Consider the following 17,206-nt stretch of genomic DNA (forward strand, 5'->3'; position numbering starts at 1 on the left):
TCAGATTCACCTCCTGAGGTAAGATGGGATGTAGAAGTAGCGGATGAAGCAGAAATACACCTGCTGTCAATCACAGAGAAAGGGGGGAGAGAGAGATTTCATATTTCATTGATTAACAGAAAATAAAAAATGTTTTATTTTGATCATAAACATGTCATGTTGCCATAGCAGCTTGTTTGTCTAGTGTTTTTGTTTATAGAATGAATGTTTGTTTATCAGTTTGAACCATAAACAGTCTATGGTGGAAACATGGTGTAGTTAGCACCAGAGAGCTAACAGGAGCTATCAGTCAAACTACACAGAGAGATTAGAGCACTCTGATGGAGGTCTTGATGAGTCAGGATTGGATGCAGCTGTGCAGCTCTCTACCTGGAATCAGGTCCTGGAAAGTCCTGGATCAGGTTTGGAGGTTGTTGGATCATGGATGAGTCTGCGTTGGAGCGATACTTTGATGACTCGATTGCAGATGTGAGTAAAAAGATTTCAAAAGTTTATTAGAACACAGTGATGTACAATTCTCCCACAGTCACGTAACATTATTTAGTCTGATCATGTATTTGTAACAGATGCATCACTCTGTGACAGAAACAGAAACCAAACTAGGAACTGTTTGATTGAGGATCATCTGAGGATGTTAGAGGCTGTTAGAAAGATGTTTCTGCTGCCCGTAGAAAGTGAACGCTTGTTATGTTCACAGATGATGTGGCAGCTCTGAACCTCTCCAACATAGGACAGTATTTTATAGGACAGTATTTTATAGGACAGTACTTTATAGGACAGTACTTTATGGGACAGTACTTTATGGGACAGTACTTTATAGGACAGTATTTTATAGGACAGTACTTTATAGGATAGTACTTTATAGGACAGTACTTTATGGGACAGTACTTTATAGGACAGTACATTTTAGGATAGTACTTTATGGGACAGTACTTTATGGGACAGTACTTTATAGGACAGTACATTTTAGGATAGTACTTTATGGGACAGTACTTTATAGGACAGTACATTTTAGGGTAGTACTTTATGGGACAGTACTTTATGGGACAGTACTTTTTAGGATAGTACTTTATTGGTCCTCCAACATGTCACTTTATACACGAATAGAACATAACGTGTCATATATAGTCTGACATAAAGTGTCGGTCATGATTAATAATGTTCTTCACATTAAATCATAAAGAGCTCTTTGTGTCCTCCTGCAGGACTCCAGCTTCATTTTGGGGGAGGGGCTGGGCATTCAAAGCCACGCCCACCCCACCCAAGGCTCCACCCCCTCCCTTTCAATGAAGGCTGGTTCAGGCACAGAGCCAGGCGATGATTTGGACCTCAGCTTCCTGCCTGATGACCTCAGCTCGCAGGTAGAGCCTGGTCGTCATAACATGGGTATGACATCACTGATGTAACGTTTTTTAATAAACTTTATTGAAACAAACGTGAGCTAAAACAATTTACAACAGTACTTGTTAATGATGTGCAATACTCCAGCACTGAGACACTTGACCTCCCTTAGAAGCACCTTGAACTCTGATGGTCATTTTGTACTGGTTCACTCTGAATCCAACAGCCACTCTTTACTCTGGTATGTGTCTCTGTTAACTCATGTTCACAGTTGAATAATAATAATAATATGTGTTTGTGTCAGCTGACAGTCAGACTGCAGCTCTAAACGTGTCTCAGGACAGCGGAATCTTCACGGACTTCAACTCCCAGGATTCCACGGCAGCTGACAGCCAGCAGGGAGCGCCACCGTCTGTACCGGTGCCCTCCCCCTTCTGCCCCATGACCCCCATGACTCCCATGACCCCAATGACCCCTGTGACTGAGAGGTCAGGGATCATCCCCCAGTTACAGTAAGTGGCATACATAGTACAAATACTACATCAATATATAGTCCTTATACTACGTCTATAGTTCCTGCTGGTCTCGCCTAACTGGACTCAGACTCACCTGCTGGTCCCTCCTAACCGGACTCAGACTCACCTGCTGGTCTCGCCTAACCGGACTCAGACTCACCTGCTGGTCCCTCCTAACCGGACTCAGACTCACCTGCTGGTCTCGCCTAACCGGACTCAGACTCACCTGCTGGTCCCTCCTAACCGGACTCAGACTCACCTGCTGGTCTCGCCTAACCGGACTCAGACTCACCTGCTGGTCTCCAATAACTGGACTCAGATTCACCTGCTGGTCTCCAATTACCGGACTCAGACTCACCTGCTGGTCTCCCCTAACTGGACTCAGATTCACCTGCTGGTCTCCCCTAACTGGACTCAGATTCACCTGCTGGTCTCCCCTAACTGGACTCAGACTCACCTGCTGGTCTCCAATAACTAGACTCAGACTCACCTGCTGGTCTCCAATAACCGGACTCAGACTCACCTGCTGGTCTCCCCTAACCGGACTCAGACTCACCTGCTGGTCTCCCCTAATTGGACTCAGACTCACCTGCTGGTCTCCCCTAACTGGACTCAGACTCACCTGCTGGTCTCCACTAACACAGATTCACTGTATATTTAAATGCCTCAAATGTGTGTGTGTGTGTGTGTGTGTGTGCGTGTGTAGAAACATTGTCTCCACAGTGAACCTCGGCTGTCCTCTGGATCTGAAGTTTATCGCCCTGCAGGCCAGAAATGCTGAATACAACCCCAAGGTGTGTGAATGTGTGATAACCTCATATTAGACCCAAGGAAGCTCCTTTACCTACACAGCTGTTTCTCGTCTGTCGTCTCATTAGAAAAATGTCCCCGTCACAGTTAGCTGCCCCGCCCGTTTTTAGCATCAGCTGTGATGCCATGATGCTTAGGGTTCACCTGTTCCCTCTTAGTTGACCTGTTGTTTGTGTAAAGAAGTTAAAGGACTTTTTTATTCTGCCTCTCTGTGGTCAGTGGAAACACTAATGCTCATGACCAGCTTTTTCTTCTTTTTTTTCAGCGTTTTGCTGCTGTCATCATGAGGATCAGAGAACCCAGAACCACAGCGCTCATCTTCAGCTCCGGGAAGATGGTCTGTACCGGAGCCAAGAGGTCTGTGTACCTGTCCACCTGTTTCTGTGTTCATGTGATGACCTGTCAGGTGACTAACCTGGCTCATCCTCTTGTGTTTCTGAGTGCGTGTAGTGAGGAGCAGTCACGGTTAGCAGCGAGGAAGTACGCTCGTGTGGTTCAGAAACTAGGCTTTCCTGCTCGCTTCCTGGACTTTAAGATCCAGAACATGGTGGCGAGCTGTGATGTGTGTTTCCCCATCAGACTGGAGGGCCTGGTCCTCACACACCAGCAGTTCAGCAGGTATGCACACCTGAGAGGTTAGCCTAGCCTTCTTGTTCTGTTAGTTTAAGGTTAGCTTGATATTCTGTTGTTCTGCTGTTGACGGTTGGTTCTGTTACATGGAGACTTTGAATATCCCCATGAGACGGTTTGGGTTTGACCACAGCCCCTCCTTGTTTTTGTGTGTGTGCGTTTGTTTGTTTTCTCAGTTATGAACCAGAGCTGTTTCCTGGTCTGATCTATCGGATGGTGAAGCCTCGCATTGTGCTGCTCATCTTTGTGTCGGGGAAAGTGGTTCTGACCGGTAACACTTCTCTGATGTCTTGGGTTGATGAACAGGGTTAGGGTTAGAATCCAGAACAGGAAGTTTAAAGGGATACGTCACCCGTTGAAACATGAATCTGTATTGACATTGGGTCATATATGTAGTAGAAATGTGAAATAAATTTAATATATTTAATAAAAAACTTTAATTAAAGTTGGTGCCTTCTTGACCGAGAAAAGGCAGAAAGTGTCTTTTTGGCTCATGTGGATGAAAGACACCAAATCCCAGAATGCAAAGCACAGCAGGACACTCCCACTAAGGTCAGGTTTACATAAATATTTAGCCTACTTCAACACATAAGGCTGTTTCCGCAACTGATTTCGAGATTTCTTCCAGAAGGAATCGGTATCTTGAAAATTCCTGGCAGAAAACAGACTCTATGTCTGCGTCCAAAGGCAAACAGTGAGAGCACCGACACTACCAGTCCACCCCAGCACGAGACGGCCCCCCGCTGCTCGTCCTCACCGCCGCCGATAGGCAGGCCTTATGTCTTGGCTGCTGAGCTGGCAACGGCAGCCAGCAATATAGCAATATACCAGTAGCCGCGAGACGTTGCTGCTGACAGGCTGGTTTTGCTTCTTGGCTGCTGTGGCCAGCGGCCAAGGAACTAGTGTTGTAATTTCACCCTGCTACCGCAACAGCTTCCAATGACGCAAAATTATGATTTTTGCGTCATTGGAAGCTCCTTTTCAGACTTAGAAATACGAAGATTTCCCATCTCAGGGGAAAATGAGGGCGGGATGCACGACCATTCAAAAATACTACCAGGTTTCTAATGATACAAAGCTTAATGCAAATGGGTGAAGTATCCCTTTAAAATAATGTGATTATAATGTTGAGATTTTCAAAATAAAGTGATGAATATGATTATGTTAGCTTTAAGATCCATCCACACTCGTATACAACAGAACCTTTCCTCATACATTACATGTTTAAGTTCAGGATGCGTTTATTACATTTGTTAATGCTTCTGTCCACTTCCTGTTTATATATAAAGTTGGCATGATTTTGTAGTTGTGTGTTAAATTTCAGGAGCTAAGGAGCGAGCGGAGATCTACGAAGCGTTTGAGAACATTTATCCGATCCTGAGAGGCTTCAGGAAACAGTGAGGATGGACCTCTGACATCACTTCTTGTTGTTTATATATGGTATAAATATTTACTGTTTGTTTAATTTTTTAAAACATGGAGGACGAACGAGCCGCTGTTTGTTTTAAATTCTGTCAAAGGTTTTCATCCCCAAGAAAATAAAGAGACTGATCTGTTCATGCCCTACTGATTCACATTTTAATGGAGGGGGGGGTCATATGTGATCAGGGTGGAGGCGCTGAGAGAGAGTTCCTCTGCCCCCACAGCCCAACTCTTGAGTCTTTCTGATGTTGAGCTCGAGTCAGTCTGCACCAGGTTGTTGACCCCCCCCCCCTGCTGGTATCGGGTCATAGCAGGGGGGGGGGGGTCAGTCAGGTGAGCCCCCTGGGTAGAAAGTGTCCTTCCTTCACTGTCACAGCAGAGGATGTTCGTGTCCTGTCAAAGAGATGAAAAACAGCCTGGGGGAGACCTACTGTGGACCATTGAAAACACCTGTTGTGGTCTTCCGTGTAAGAAAGGTAATTAAATCACTGATTTGATGTTACCTTGTAAAGCAGCATGCTAGACTGCGTCATGTCCTGTAAACATACACACTTTGTTCTGTCTTTGTTAGACACATGTCGAAGTTCATCTTTGTTTTCATGAGTCTTTCTGTTTTTTCTCCTTAACTGTGATCCACACTGTTCCATCACTAAATGCAGAAAAGCCTCCAATCGAGAGCTATATGTCTAAACGTGTACAACACCACGCTAGAGAAAACGACTGGGCCTTAAACTGGGATGGGCTTTACTTTAACTGTAGATCTACCGCATATACTTCCACTCTGACATTTACGTAATGAATATTCGGCTCGCTCGGCCCCGCCCACCACACGACGTCAGCACATAAACAAACCCGTCACGTTCCAGAGGAAACCGGAAGTGTCGGAGTGTGTCTGCAGATGAAAACAAAAACAGTTGCTGTGGAGCTCGTAAGAGTTTGATAATACCTGTGTCAGGTAAATGACGGACTGTTTAATACCCAGAGGATCATCATGGAGCACACACAGCGCGCTGAGTGACGTCACCCATCACCTGAAGACAGCCTGAACGTTGGATTAGCCTGTTAGCTCTGTTAGCTTAGCCCACCTCTCCATGGCGTCCTCCGCGGGACTCCCCCCTATCGGTCCCGACCGTGCGGCTTCATCCCCCGGGCCTCACTCCGCCGGGAGGCCGCCTCTCCGCCCTCATCTCTCCGCTCCGGCCCACTCCTCCCCGGGCTGCGTCTTGCTGGTGGAGTCGGTGGATGACGCGGAGGGTCTGTCGGTGGCGGTGGAGCGGTGCCCCCTGTGCAGTTCGTCCCGCCGCAGGCTCACTTGTGCCCGCTGCGTGCAGGCCGGAGACTTTGTGTACTTCGACGGCAGGAACACGGAGAGGTACCGACCACAGTTTATTATTACAGCGTGTTTCACCTCGCATACCGAACCTCACTGACATATTCTGACATTGTACCGAGTCCATCATTATTCCTAAGTCGCTCTGAATTTATCCACGAATAAACAGGATCAGTTTGAAGATCATAACCGATTTTACAGGTCGGCTTATAAATATAACACATAAATCATGAGGAGACATGAATCCTCATAAGTCTTCTCTCTGTTAGTATACACCGCATGTGAGCGCCCCCCTGTGGCTGGAGGATGGAAGTGACAGTCACAGGTGTTCTGTTGTAAAGGAAGGTGTAGTGAAACAGTAATGTCCTCATGGTTGTATAAATGTATCTCACCTCACTGTCAGGTTTAGTTTTACAGCAGACAAACTCACATTTTAGTTCATTTTAACTAAAAAAAACACTTTTTATGAAGTTATGTGTTAGCTGGTGACTCACAGTTACTGTTTCTCTATTTGGCTTGTTGGCATTAGCAGCTCCTCAGATCTAATAGATACAGTAAGTTAACAGTTAGAGCTCTGACGGTCGGCTGCTGAGTCATATTGTAACCTGTTTTGCTCACTAAATTAGCCTCCCTGCTACAGTTGCACAACATGTAAAAATAACTTCTCATGTCACAGAGACGTTTCTCAAACGGTGCTGGGCGGCCCTCTAGGGGTCTCTGTCTTGAGTGCACTTAAACGTGTGTGTGTGTGTGTGTGTGTGTGTGTGTGTGTGTGTGTGTGTGTGTGTGTGTGTGTGTGTGTGTGTGTGTGTGTGTGTGTGTGTGTGTGTGTGTGTGTGTGTGTGTGTGTGTGTGTGTGTGTGTGTGTGTGTGTGTGTGTGTGTGTGTGTGTGTGTGTGTGTGTGTGTGTGTGTGTGTGTGTGTGTGTGTGTGTGTGTGTGTGTGTGTGTGTGTGTGTGTGTGTGTGTGTGTGTGTGTGTGTGTGTGTGTGTGTGTGTGTGTGTGTGTGTGTGTGTGTGTGTGTGTGTGTAGATACACAGAGAAGCTGCAGCGTCTAAAGGAGCTACAGGTGGAGAAGGAGCAGCTGCAGCACAGGTAACACACCTGTCACGTTTACCTGAAGGCTGTGTTTACTCAGAGTCAAAACAGTGCATGGAGCAGAAGTGGTTACAGACGGCCGCAGGGGATGGTTTTAAATGTTTTATAATTGCATCTGGAGAGAGAAGAGAAGCACTTGTGAAACGATGGGCATTTTAGAATATAGTGTGACCACAAAAGATTATTTTCTCCTCAGAGTAGTACAGAAACCTCAGCATAGTTTTTCAGGTGAGCCCAAACGTTTTCCTTACAACCAGACCTACAGCATGCACACATATCTATTCAGAGAGGAACTCTAGCTCAAAATGCATTCATGCTCTCAGACATCAATACTTTAAAGGCAAGAGCTTAAAACTATTAATGACAACAGGAGGAGGAAAATAAACATTTTAATCTACTAGGGTGAAAGCTAACTAAGTACAAAGATGTCAATAAATATAAAAGTAGGTTTTGTGTCCCAAACAAAATAAGAACAAAAGAAGAAGTGTATTTCTTACACTGGCTATTTTCTTAACATGAATAATCTTCACCTAATAAAAGTACAGTGGAAATAACTGATGTTAATTCAAGGTAGGAAACACTGACGTTACTATCATCGATCATAACAAGCTAGCTTAAATAAAACAGATAAATAGATCTGTGCAGCACGTTACCTCTGTGTCTTTTTCACATTTTTCATCCTCTTCTTCTTTTTTGTCCCTGGGCTCCCGAGGGCTTTGTTGTTGTTTACATTACGGTCATTTATAAACGTGATATTAATCCGTACGGTCAGTGTCTCTCACTTCTAATAAGTCACCTGCCCTCCTCCTCCACACCGAGCAGGTAACGAGCAGCTGTGTTGTGATGCGCTGGGTCAAGCAGGAGACAAGAAAATAGAGCCTTTTTAAATGTGATTTCATGGCTTCTTTTGTATCATTACTAAATGATAGTATGAAAATTATATTAGATAAATAATATTTAATGATATTTAAACGCATTTTCCCTTCTATTTCTTCTTCTTATCTTCAACTTTTCGGCCGCACTCATATGGGGCGCCAGTGGCGCCCCTAGCAATTGCCTATACTGCCTATGCCACGGACCGGCCCTGTGTTTACTCACAACATCAGAATTTAAAACTATGGTACAATTTTAATAGAGCTCAACAGTGACCCCCCACTTTATCGTTGGCTCTAGTTCATGAAGTAAATTTCCCTATTCAAATTCTCTATGAAATTCTCACAAAATCCTTATAGGCCTATTCAGAGATTGGCGCCTGAAACCAAGACAGCCAGCTACCCAAATAGTCATGTCTATAGTGTTTTTACTTCCGGTACCACACTGTTGAGCTCTATAACAATCAAATTAAACCCATACGGGTTTATAACCATGGCAACAGACCTAGCAGTCCTAGACACTTGATGCAGAACTCCTGCACACTGTTTAAAATGCACTAATTAAACCGGGCAGAGATGTTGCCAATGGATTGGACAGTTCAGGCAGGTGTATGAGTAGGAGTTATTTACACACCTGTCTGATAAACACACATGGTATCAAAGACTATCAAAGTATTGAAAATGTGTTTAATGTGTATTAAAAGTGTGTGTGTTTCGTCCCCTCAGAGTGATTCACCACATGGACAGGAAGCTGCAGGCCGACCACATGGTCAGTTCACTTTTTTGAACTCCAACAGGAACACAGACGGACATCTTTAGAATTTCAATATTGAACTGTGATAATCACAATGTGAACGTGTGTGTGTGTGTGTGGTCACAATCAGCTGATCTCAGGTCAGCTCTCTTCATAACAAACCGCTAATCTCTTCTCAGAAATGGAAGATCATGTCTTGTAAGATGAAGATTGAGCAGCTGAAGGAGGCGGTCGCCGTGGGCAACGAGGAGGAAAAGAGCGGTGAGTCTGCAGAAAATACTTTTATTCTGAAAGTAAGGAAGTCACATAATTCGTGAACTCGATAGGAAGTTTGTTAATTATCCTCCAACAGAAAAACTCGATCATATTGAGCCCAGAAACTACATCTCTCCTCCTCCTCCTCTCTTTTACGGTCTATTAATGCTCTGTTTGTTGAGAACAGTAGAAGAAGAACAGATGTAACAGTAGAAGAAGAACAGATGTAACAGCAGAAGAAGAACAGAGGGGTCAGCATGTTTAAAGAACCTCTCTTCTCATCCCCTGCAGATAAGGAGCTGCTCCTGCGCTCCCAGGAGGAGTGTCAGCGGCTGCAGCGGCGTGCGGGCCGTCACCAGGAGAAACGGGATAAAATCGAGCGTCACAACCGTCGTCTTGGAGACCTGCTGGAACGACGCAGCCGGGAGCTGCAGAGCCGCCTGACTCAGCTCGCTGCTCTGAGACGAGAACACATCCAGGAGCTCAGCACACACATGTTCCCCCTGCAGGAGGAGAAGCAGGAGCGCAGGTAACACACATAAACACACAGACACACACTGTAGCGAGTGATTTTAGCCACAGATTGTGCTTTTGGGTTGGACGTGGCTCAAATCCCTCGCCATTGTGTTTGCGAGAGACACACACGCGGACAGAATGTGTGTCACACCTTCCAAGGTTGTCGTTGATGGGGGCAACCAGAAACATAATGTTCCTAAGATAGACAAATGATCAAAGTATTCACCTGTCTTCTGCCCTTGCGTCTTTCCCTCAGAGACCCCGCAGATGTGGTTGCAGAGTGTGACCCTGCACTGACCTCCAGCACGGTAAGCGAGCTGGCTGAGGCTCGTAGGACCACCTACCTTTCAGGACGCTGGATCTGGGATGACCAGAATGGAGAAACCAGCATCAGCATCACTGGACCCCCTGTCAGCCTGCCCAGCAACGGAGACTGCTCTGCCTACTACACCTGGGTGGAGGAGAAAAGCACCAATCAGGGTCCAGGTGAATTTTTTTTGATACTTAAGGGTAACCTTTTGGAGCTTGAAGTGACCATATTTGGAGGAGTGGGAGGATTCCCAGGGCGGTTAAAGGTCAGTTTATGAATTAGCTCAGGTGACACTTAGCAGACAGCTAGCAGCTCCCACCTGCTACTCAAAGAGGCCACACCCCCTAATTCTACATTGACACTGGAGGAACTGCAGCTGTAACATGGGACTCTATGGGGACTGACTCACTGCAGGAGACAGACTCTAGTGGACACTGGAGGAACTGCAGCTGTAAAGTTGGACATTTTAACATGGGGCTCTATGGAGACTGACTCACTGCAGGAGACAGGCTAAAGACTTATTTTTAGGCTTTTCAAGCCTTTATTTATTTAGATGTGACAGTGAATAGAGTCAGAAATCAGGGAGAGAGAGTGGGGAGGACCACAGCCTCCGTATATGGGCTGAGCACTAACCAATACCAGCGCCCCAGGAGACAGCCTTTGTAGGACACTGGAGGAACTGCATGTTTTGTTACTTTGATGTTGTATGTGTCAGTCAGAGGGTGCATCTGAATGGCGAAGTGCCTACACAATCTTTCAGTAAACAGTAGTTTAGTTTAATCATTTATTTGAATCAGGGACAGTGTACCAAAAAACCCATTAATCTCAGAAGAGAAGAGATGCTTTGTACCAGATTTAGCTAACTAGCTAATTTCCATCTGTTGTACCTGGGCAGATGATGGTAACAGTAAAATACAGATCAACCAGTCACACACACACACACACACTTCATAAGAGAGAAGAAAGACATACAACAATATACATATATTAAAACATTATGTACAAGGTTCTCTGAGATGTAAAAGGTTGTCAAGATGACACATTAATGCTGACAAGACTGGTTACTTAAAATCCATTTTAGACAGGCCCTACTATCCGTGCTGTATACTCTGCTCAGTAAGCAGATATTTGTTCCTACTTCATCTCATTCATTCGGTGAGGAAGTGGCATCATTTACGTTACCCGAGACGGCCGCATCCACCTGTTTTTTTTTTTTTGTTTATCTTTATTCAAGAAGAGTAATGCTCATATACAGTCAGGTAAACAAAAACAATATCACAATGAAAACCAACTAAAAGATTAAATAATAAAATAACATGCAGTACATAAAGGAAAGTACAAATGAAAGACAGAAATATACAGTAAAATAAACCAATAAAGACACAGACATAAAGAATCATTATTTAAATAGAGGGGGAAAGGTTTTATAATAACTCAAACATTTGTTACATTTTCTGTTGTTAATTAAAAGTAGTGATTTCAGTCAGACTTTAACTCTAGATTAAAAGATGATTCAGTTAATCTGTCCTTGTTTGTTTTGATTTGGAGGCGCACGTGAAGTGACGTTTTACGTTTAACTTCGCACAGCATTGTGGGAATTAAAATACAACCAAACCGTACTGCACAAAACCAGGAAGTTAGTATCCATGCTGATATGTACAGAATACTGAGGCGGACCCACAAAATGACCACTGAACGACAACGAGGGTTCAGTCTACTGAATGACCACAAGAGTTCAGACTATTGAATGACCACGAGGGTTCAGACTACTGAACGACCACAAGGGTTCAGACTACTGAATGACCATGAGGGTTCAGAATGACCACGAGGGTTCAGTCTGCTGAATGACCACGAGGGTTCAGTCTGCTGAACGACCACGAGGGTTCAGACTAATGAATGACCATGAGGGTTCAGACTAATGAATGACCACGAGGGTTCAGAATGACCACGAGGGTTCAGAATAGTGAACGACCACGAGGGTTCAGAATAGCGAACAACCACAAGGGTTCAGACTACTGAATGACCACGAAGGTCAACTGAATGACCACAAGGGTTTAGACTACTGAATGACCATGAGGGTTCAGAATGACCACGAGGGTTCAGAATAGTGAACGACCACAAGGGTTCAGACTACTGAATGACCAAGAGGGTTCAGAATAGTGAACGACCACAAGGGTTCAGACTACTGAATGACCAAGAGGGTTCAGACTACTGAACGACCACGAGGGTTCAGAATGACCACGAGGGTTCAGACTACTGAATGTCCACGAGGGTCTACTGAATGACCACGAGGGTTCAGTCTACTGAATGACAAGGAGGGTTCAGAATGACCATGAGGGGGTTCAGAATGACCACGGGGGTTCAGACTACTGAACGACCTTGATGGTTCAGACTGCTGAACGACCACAAGGGTTCAGAATGACCACGAGGGATCAGACTATTGAATGACCACGATGGTTCAGAATGACCACAAGGGTTCAGACTACTGAAGGACCACGAGGGTTCAGACTACTGAATGTCCACGAGGGTCTACTGAATGACCACAAGGGTTCAGTCTACTGAATGACCATGAGGGTTCAGAATGACCACGAGGGTTCAGAATGACCATGAGGGTGTACTGAATGACAAGGAGGGTTCAGACTACTGAACAACCACGAGGGTTCAGAATGACCACGGGGGTTCAGACTACTGAACGACCATGATGGTTCAGACTGCTGAACGACCACAAGGGTTCAGAATGACCACGAGGGATCAGACTACTGAATGACCACGATGGCTCGGACTGCTGAACGACCACAAGGGTTCAGTCTACTGAATGACCATGAGGGTTCAGAATGACCACGAGGGTTCAGTCTACTGAATGACCACGAGGGTTCAGACTACTGAATGACCACGAGGGTTCAGACTACTGAATGACCACAAGGGTTCAGACTACTGAATGACCACAAGGGTCTATTGAATGACAAGGAGGGTTCAGACGACTGAACGACCACGAGGGTTCAGAATGACAACGGGGGTTCAGACTACTGAATGACCAAGAGGGTCTACTGAATGACCACGAGGGTTCAGAATACTGAACAACCACAAGGGTTCAGACTACTGAATGACCACGAAGGTTCAGACTACTGAATGACCACGAGGGTTCAGACTACTGAATGACCACGAAGGTTCAGAATACTGAACAACCACAAGGGTTCAGACTACTGAAGGACCACGAGGGTTCAGACTACTGAATGACCATGAGGGTTCAGAATGACCACGAGGGTTCAGTCTACTGAATGACCACGAGGGTTCAGACTACTGAATGACCAAGAGGGTCTACTGAATGACCACGAAGGTTCAGACTATTGAATGACCACGAAGGATCAGACTACTGAATGACCACGAGGGTTCAGACTGCTAAACAACCACAAGGGTTCAGTCTACTGAATGACCATGAGGGTTCAGACTACTGAATGACCACTAGGGTCTACTGAATGACAAGGAGGGTTCAGACTACTGAATGACCACAAGGGTTCAGAATGACCACAGGGGTTCAGACTACTGAATGACCAAGAGGGTCTACTGAATGACCAAGAGGGTCTACTGAATGACCACGAGGGTTCAGAATACTGAACGACCACAAGGGTTTAGACTACTGAATGACCACGAAGGTTCAGACTACTGAATGACAACAATGGTTCAGAATGACCACAAGGGTTCAGTCTACTGAATGACCACAAGGGTTCAGACTGCTGAGCGACCACAAGGGTTCAGTCTACTGAATGACCACGAGGGTTCAGAATGACCACGAGGGTTCAGACTACTGAATGACCATGAGGGTTCAGAATGACCACGAGGGTTCAGACTACTGAATGACCATGAGGGTCTACTGAATGACCACGGGGGTTCAGAATACTGAACGACCACAAGGGTTCAGTCTACTGAATGACCACGAGGGTTCAGAAAACTGAAAGACCACGAGGGTTCAGACTACTGAATGATAGGGCTGTTGAAATTAATCGATTCATCACGATGCAGACTAGATGATTGATGCATCGATGCAGGGACAGGACGTAATCGACGCTGAAGAAGGGTGGAAAAAAGCATCTGCCAACTGCTAAATGCGGTTGTTTTGCATTGTGTTGAGTGAGTTTGTTTTACCTAAACACACAGGGTGGTGTGTAATGAAAGTAACGTAGGCTAACAGAGGGATTTGTGACAGAAAACAACGTAAATTGAGTCCCGCTCCTGTGCTTGCTGACTTTATGAGCAGAGTCAGATCGTCCTGCATGCTCAGACCACAGTGCTCCACTGAAACGGCTTGACTCTGTGTCTCTTTAGCTGACCGCAGCATGGATTAGCATCTTCATCACAGCTAAAGGTGTTTTTAAACTGATGCCTCTCTGTCTTAAGTCCAGGATAACTAAAAGAAGGGGCTGTGGCGGTGACTCGTGAGCGGCTGTAAACACAGTTGACTCCTGACACAGCGTCATCGAGAATCACCGCTAATAAGTGCACCTTCGCTAAAGCTGCATTCGTTCGATGATAAACACATTTTATTTCCGACAAGTTCTTCAAAATAAAAGTCCCCGGCCTATCTGAAGTTGAAGTGCATGTGAAACATCCATATCAGGAAATGGGGTGTTTACAGCAGTAGCAACTTAACAAAACTCGTCTGAAATAAAAAGGACAGAAACAAAACTGACCCTGTACAAAGCTCACAGCTAAAGGCTACAATGTCCTGAGAAGGGATCACACAGTGACTTAAAAACATCTTTCTTTTGTACAATAAAATAAACACACAGTGACTTAAAAACATCTTTCTCTTGTATAATAAACTAAACACACAAACACTTATACTTTTTACCTATACTGTAGGCTACCTATATAATGTAATTAATTTTAACTTACAATGTAAAGATATTATTAATGACATTGTTGTCGAAATCCCTTTTTAAATTACACAAAAGAAGTTCATATTTATAAGACTGTCTCTGTTTCTGAAAAAGTAGCCATGTGCAGTAATATAGAAAATTAAGGATGACTCTTGATGCATCGTGATATTGAATCGAATCGAATCGTTGACTGGATAATCATAATTGAATCGAATCGTAAGACCAGTGAAGATGCAAAGCTCTACTGAATGACCACAAGGGTCTACTGAATGACAAGGAGGGTTCAGACTACTGAACGACCACGACGGTTTTAGAATGACCATGAGTGTTCAGACTACTGAATGACCATGAGTGTTCGGACTACTGAATGACCACGAAGGTTCAGACTACTGAATGACCACGAGGGTTCAGACTACTGAATGACCACGAGGGTTCAGACTACTGAATGACCGTGAGGGTTCAGACTACGGAATGACCACGAGGGTTCAGAATGACCACAAGGGTTCAGACTACTGAATGACCACGAGGGTTCTGAATGACCATGAGGGTTCAGACTACTGAAAGACCACGAGGGTTCAGAATGACCACAAGGGTTCAGACTACTGAATGACCAAGAGGGTTCAGACTACTGAATGACCGTGAGGGTTCAGACTACTGAAAGACCACGAGGGTTCAGAATGACCACAAGGGTTCAGACTACTGAATGACCACGAGGGTTCTGAATGACCATGAGGGTTCAGACTACTGAAAGACCACGAGGGTTCAGAATGACCACAAGGGTTCAGACTACGGAATGACCTCAAGGGTTCAGAATGACCTCAAGGGTTCAGAATGACCACAAGGGTTCAGACTACTGAATGACCACAAGGGTTCTGAATGACCACAAGGGTTCAGACTACTGAATGACCAAGAGGGTTCAGACTACTGAAAGACCACGAGGGTTCAGAATAACCACGAGGGTTCAGACTACTGAATGACCATGAAGGTTCAGACTACTGAACGACCACTAGGGTTCAGAATGACCACGAGGGTTCAGACTACTGAATGACCACGAAGGTTCAGACTACTGAATGACCACGAGGGTTCAGACTACTGAATGACCACGAGGGTTCAGAATTACCTCAAGGGTTCAGAATGACCACAAGGGTTCAGACTACTGAATGACCACAAGGGTTCTGAATGACCATGAGGGTTCAGACTACTGAAAGACCACGAGGGTTCAGAATGACCACGAGGGTTCAGAATGACCACAAGGGTTCTGAATGACCACGAGGGTTCAGACTACTGAATGACCACGAAGGTTCAGACTACTGAACGACCACTAGGGTTCAGAATGACCACGAGGGTTCAGACTACTGAATGACCACGAGGGTTCAGAATGACCACGAGGGTTCAGAATGACAACAAGGGTTCAGACTACTGAATGACCATGAAGGTTCAGAATGACAACAAGGGTTCAGACTACTGAATGACCACGAGGGTTCAGACTACTGAATGACCACGAGGGTTCAGAATGACCACGAGGGTTCAGAATGACAACAAGGGTTCAGACTACTGAATGACCATGAAGGTTCAGAATGACAACAAGGGTTCAGACTACTGAATGACCACGAGGGTTCAGACTACTGAATGACCGCGAGGGTTCAGAATGAGCACGAGGGTTCAGAATGAGCACAAGGGTTCAGAATGACAACAAGGGTTCAGACCGCTGAATGACCACGAGGGTTCAGAATGACCACAAGGGTTCAGACTACTGAATGACCACGAGGGTTCAGACTACTGAATGACCACGAGGGTTCAGAATGACCACAAGGGTTCAGACTACTGAATGACCACGAGGGTTCAGTCTCCTGAACAACCACGAGAGTTCAGAATGACCACGAGGGTTCAGAATGACCACAAGGGTTCAGTCTACTGAATGACCATGAGGGTTCAGTCTACTGAACAACCACAAGAGTTCAGAATGACCACGAGGGTTCAGTCCACGGAATTACCACAAGGCTTCAGTCTACTGAACGACCACGAGGGTTCTGAATGACCACGAGGGTTCAAACTACTGAATGACCACAAGGGTTCAGACTACTGAATGACCACGAGGGGTCCGCACTGCATACTGAACTGTGGCTGTTCGGAAAGGGCCCGTGTCTCTGCGGCGGCCATATTGAAGAGATCTGCTGAATGTTTTTTGAATGTTAAATGTTTTCCTGCTTGGTCGTCCTCGGCCAATCACATGCCTGCTTTGGATCATTGTTTTAGACTGACCTGTTGACCTTTGACCCCCTGTGTGCTGCAGAGTTGGACCACATTAACCCAGCTCACACCATCAGCGCCGCTCTCTGCTACGCCACGCAGCTTGTCACCATCTTGTCTCATATCCTGGACATCAACCTGCCCAAGAAGCTCTGCAACAGGTGAGACAGGAAACACCTGCTGCTGCCTTCACAGACACAGCAAAGTTAGGAAAACACAGCGTCAC

General features: G+C 45.4%; 2 protein-coding genes across 2 annotated transcripts; both read left to right on the plus strand.

Moving 5' to 3' along the window:
• The first annotated feature begins 160 nt into the window (after positions 1-160).
• tbpl2 (TATA box binding protein like 2) lies at positions 161-4,862 on the plus strand. Its single transcript, XM_020654793.3, has 8 exons — positions 161-468; positions 1,206-1,386; positions 1,646-1,853; positions 2,563-2,650; positions 2,932-3,023; positions 3,117-3,284; positions 3,473-3,567; positions 4,621-4,862. The coding sequence occupies exons 1-8, from the start codon at positions 421-423 to the stop codon at positions 4,695-4,697; spliced, it is 957 nt and encodes a 318-aa protein (XP_020510449.2). The 5' UTR covers positions 161-420; the 3' UTR covers positions 4,698-4,862.
• Positions 4,863-5,386: 524 nt separating this feature from the next.
• atg14 (autophagy related 14) lies at positions 5,387-17,164 on the plus strand. Its single transcript, XM_065966209.1, has 7 exons — positions 5,387-6,090; positions 7,081-7,143; positions 8,745-8,787; positions 8,952-9,033; positions 9,319-9,556; positions 9,800-10,029; positions 17,024-17,164. The coding sequence occupies exons 1-7, from the start codon at positions 5,810-5,812 to the stop codon at positions 17,143-17,145; spliced, it is 1,059 nt and encodes a 352-aa protein (XP_065822281.1). The 5' UTR covers positions 5,387-5,809; the 3' UTR covers positions 17,146-17,164.
• The last annotated feature ends 42 nt before the right edge of the window (positions 17,165-17,206 follow it).

Source organism: Labrus bergylta, chromosome 18 (genome assembly GCF_963930695.1).
Source record: "Labrus bergylta chromosome 18, fLabBer1.1, whole genome shotgun sequence".
Classification (NCBI taxonomy): Eukaryota; Metazoa; Chordata; class Actinopteri; order Labriformes; family Labridae; genus Labrus; species Labrus bergylta.

What these genes read in the sequence shown, in the direction of transcription:
- tbpl2 (XM_020654793.3), top strand. Translation starts at nt 421, where the DNA reads ATGGATGAGTCTGCGTTGGAGCGATACTTTGATGACTCGATTGCAGAT. An exon ending in ATGCTGAATACAACCCCAAG is followed by an intron (nt 2,651 to 2,931) that starts GTGTGTGAATGT and finishes CTTTTTTTTCAG; the next exon opens with CGTTTTGCTGCTGTCATCAT. An exon ending in GTCTGTACCGGAGCCAAGAG is followed by an intron (nt 3,024 to 3,116) that starts GTCTGTGTACCT and finishes GAGTGCGTGTAG; the next exon opens with TGAGGAGCAGTCACGGTTAG.
- atg14 (XM_065966209.1), top strand. Translation starts at nt 5,810, where the DNA reads ATGGCGTCCTCCGCGGGACTCCCCCCTATCGGTCCCGACCGTGCGGCT. An exon ending in AGCTGCAGGCCGACCACATG is followed by an intron (nt 8,788 to 8,951) that starts GTCAGTTCACTT and finishes ATCTCTTCTCAG; the next exon opens with AAATGGAAGATCATGTCTTG. An exon ending in GAGGAGAAGCAGGAGCGCAG is followed by an intron (nt 9,557 to 9,799) that starts GTAACACACATA and finishes TCTTTCCCTCAG; the next exon opens with AGACCCCGCAGATGTGGTTG.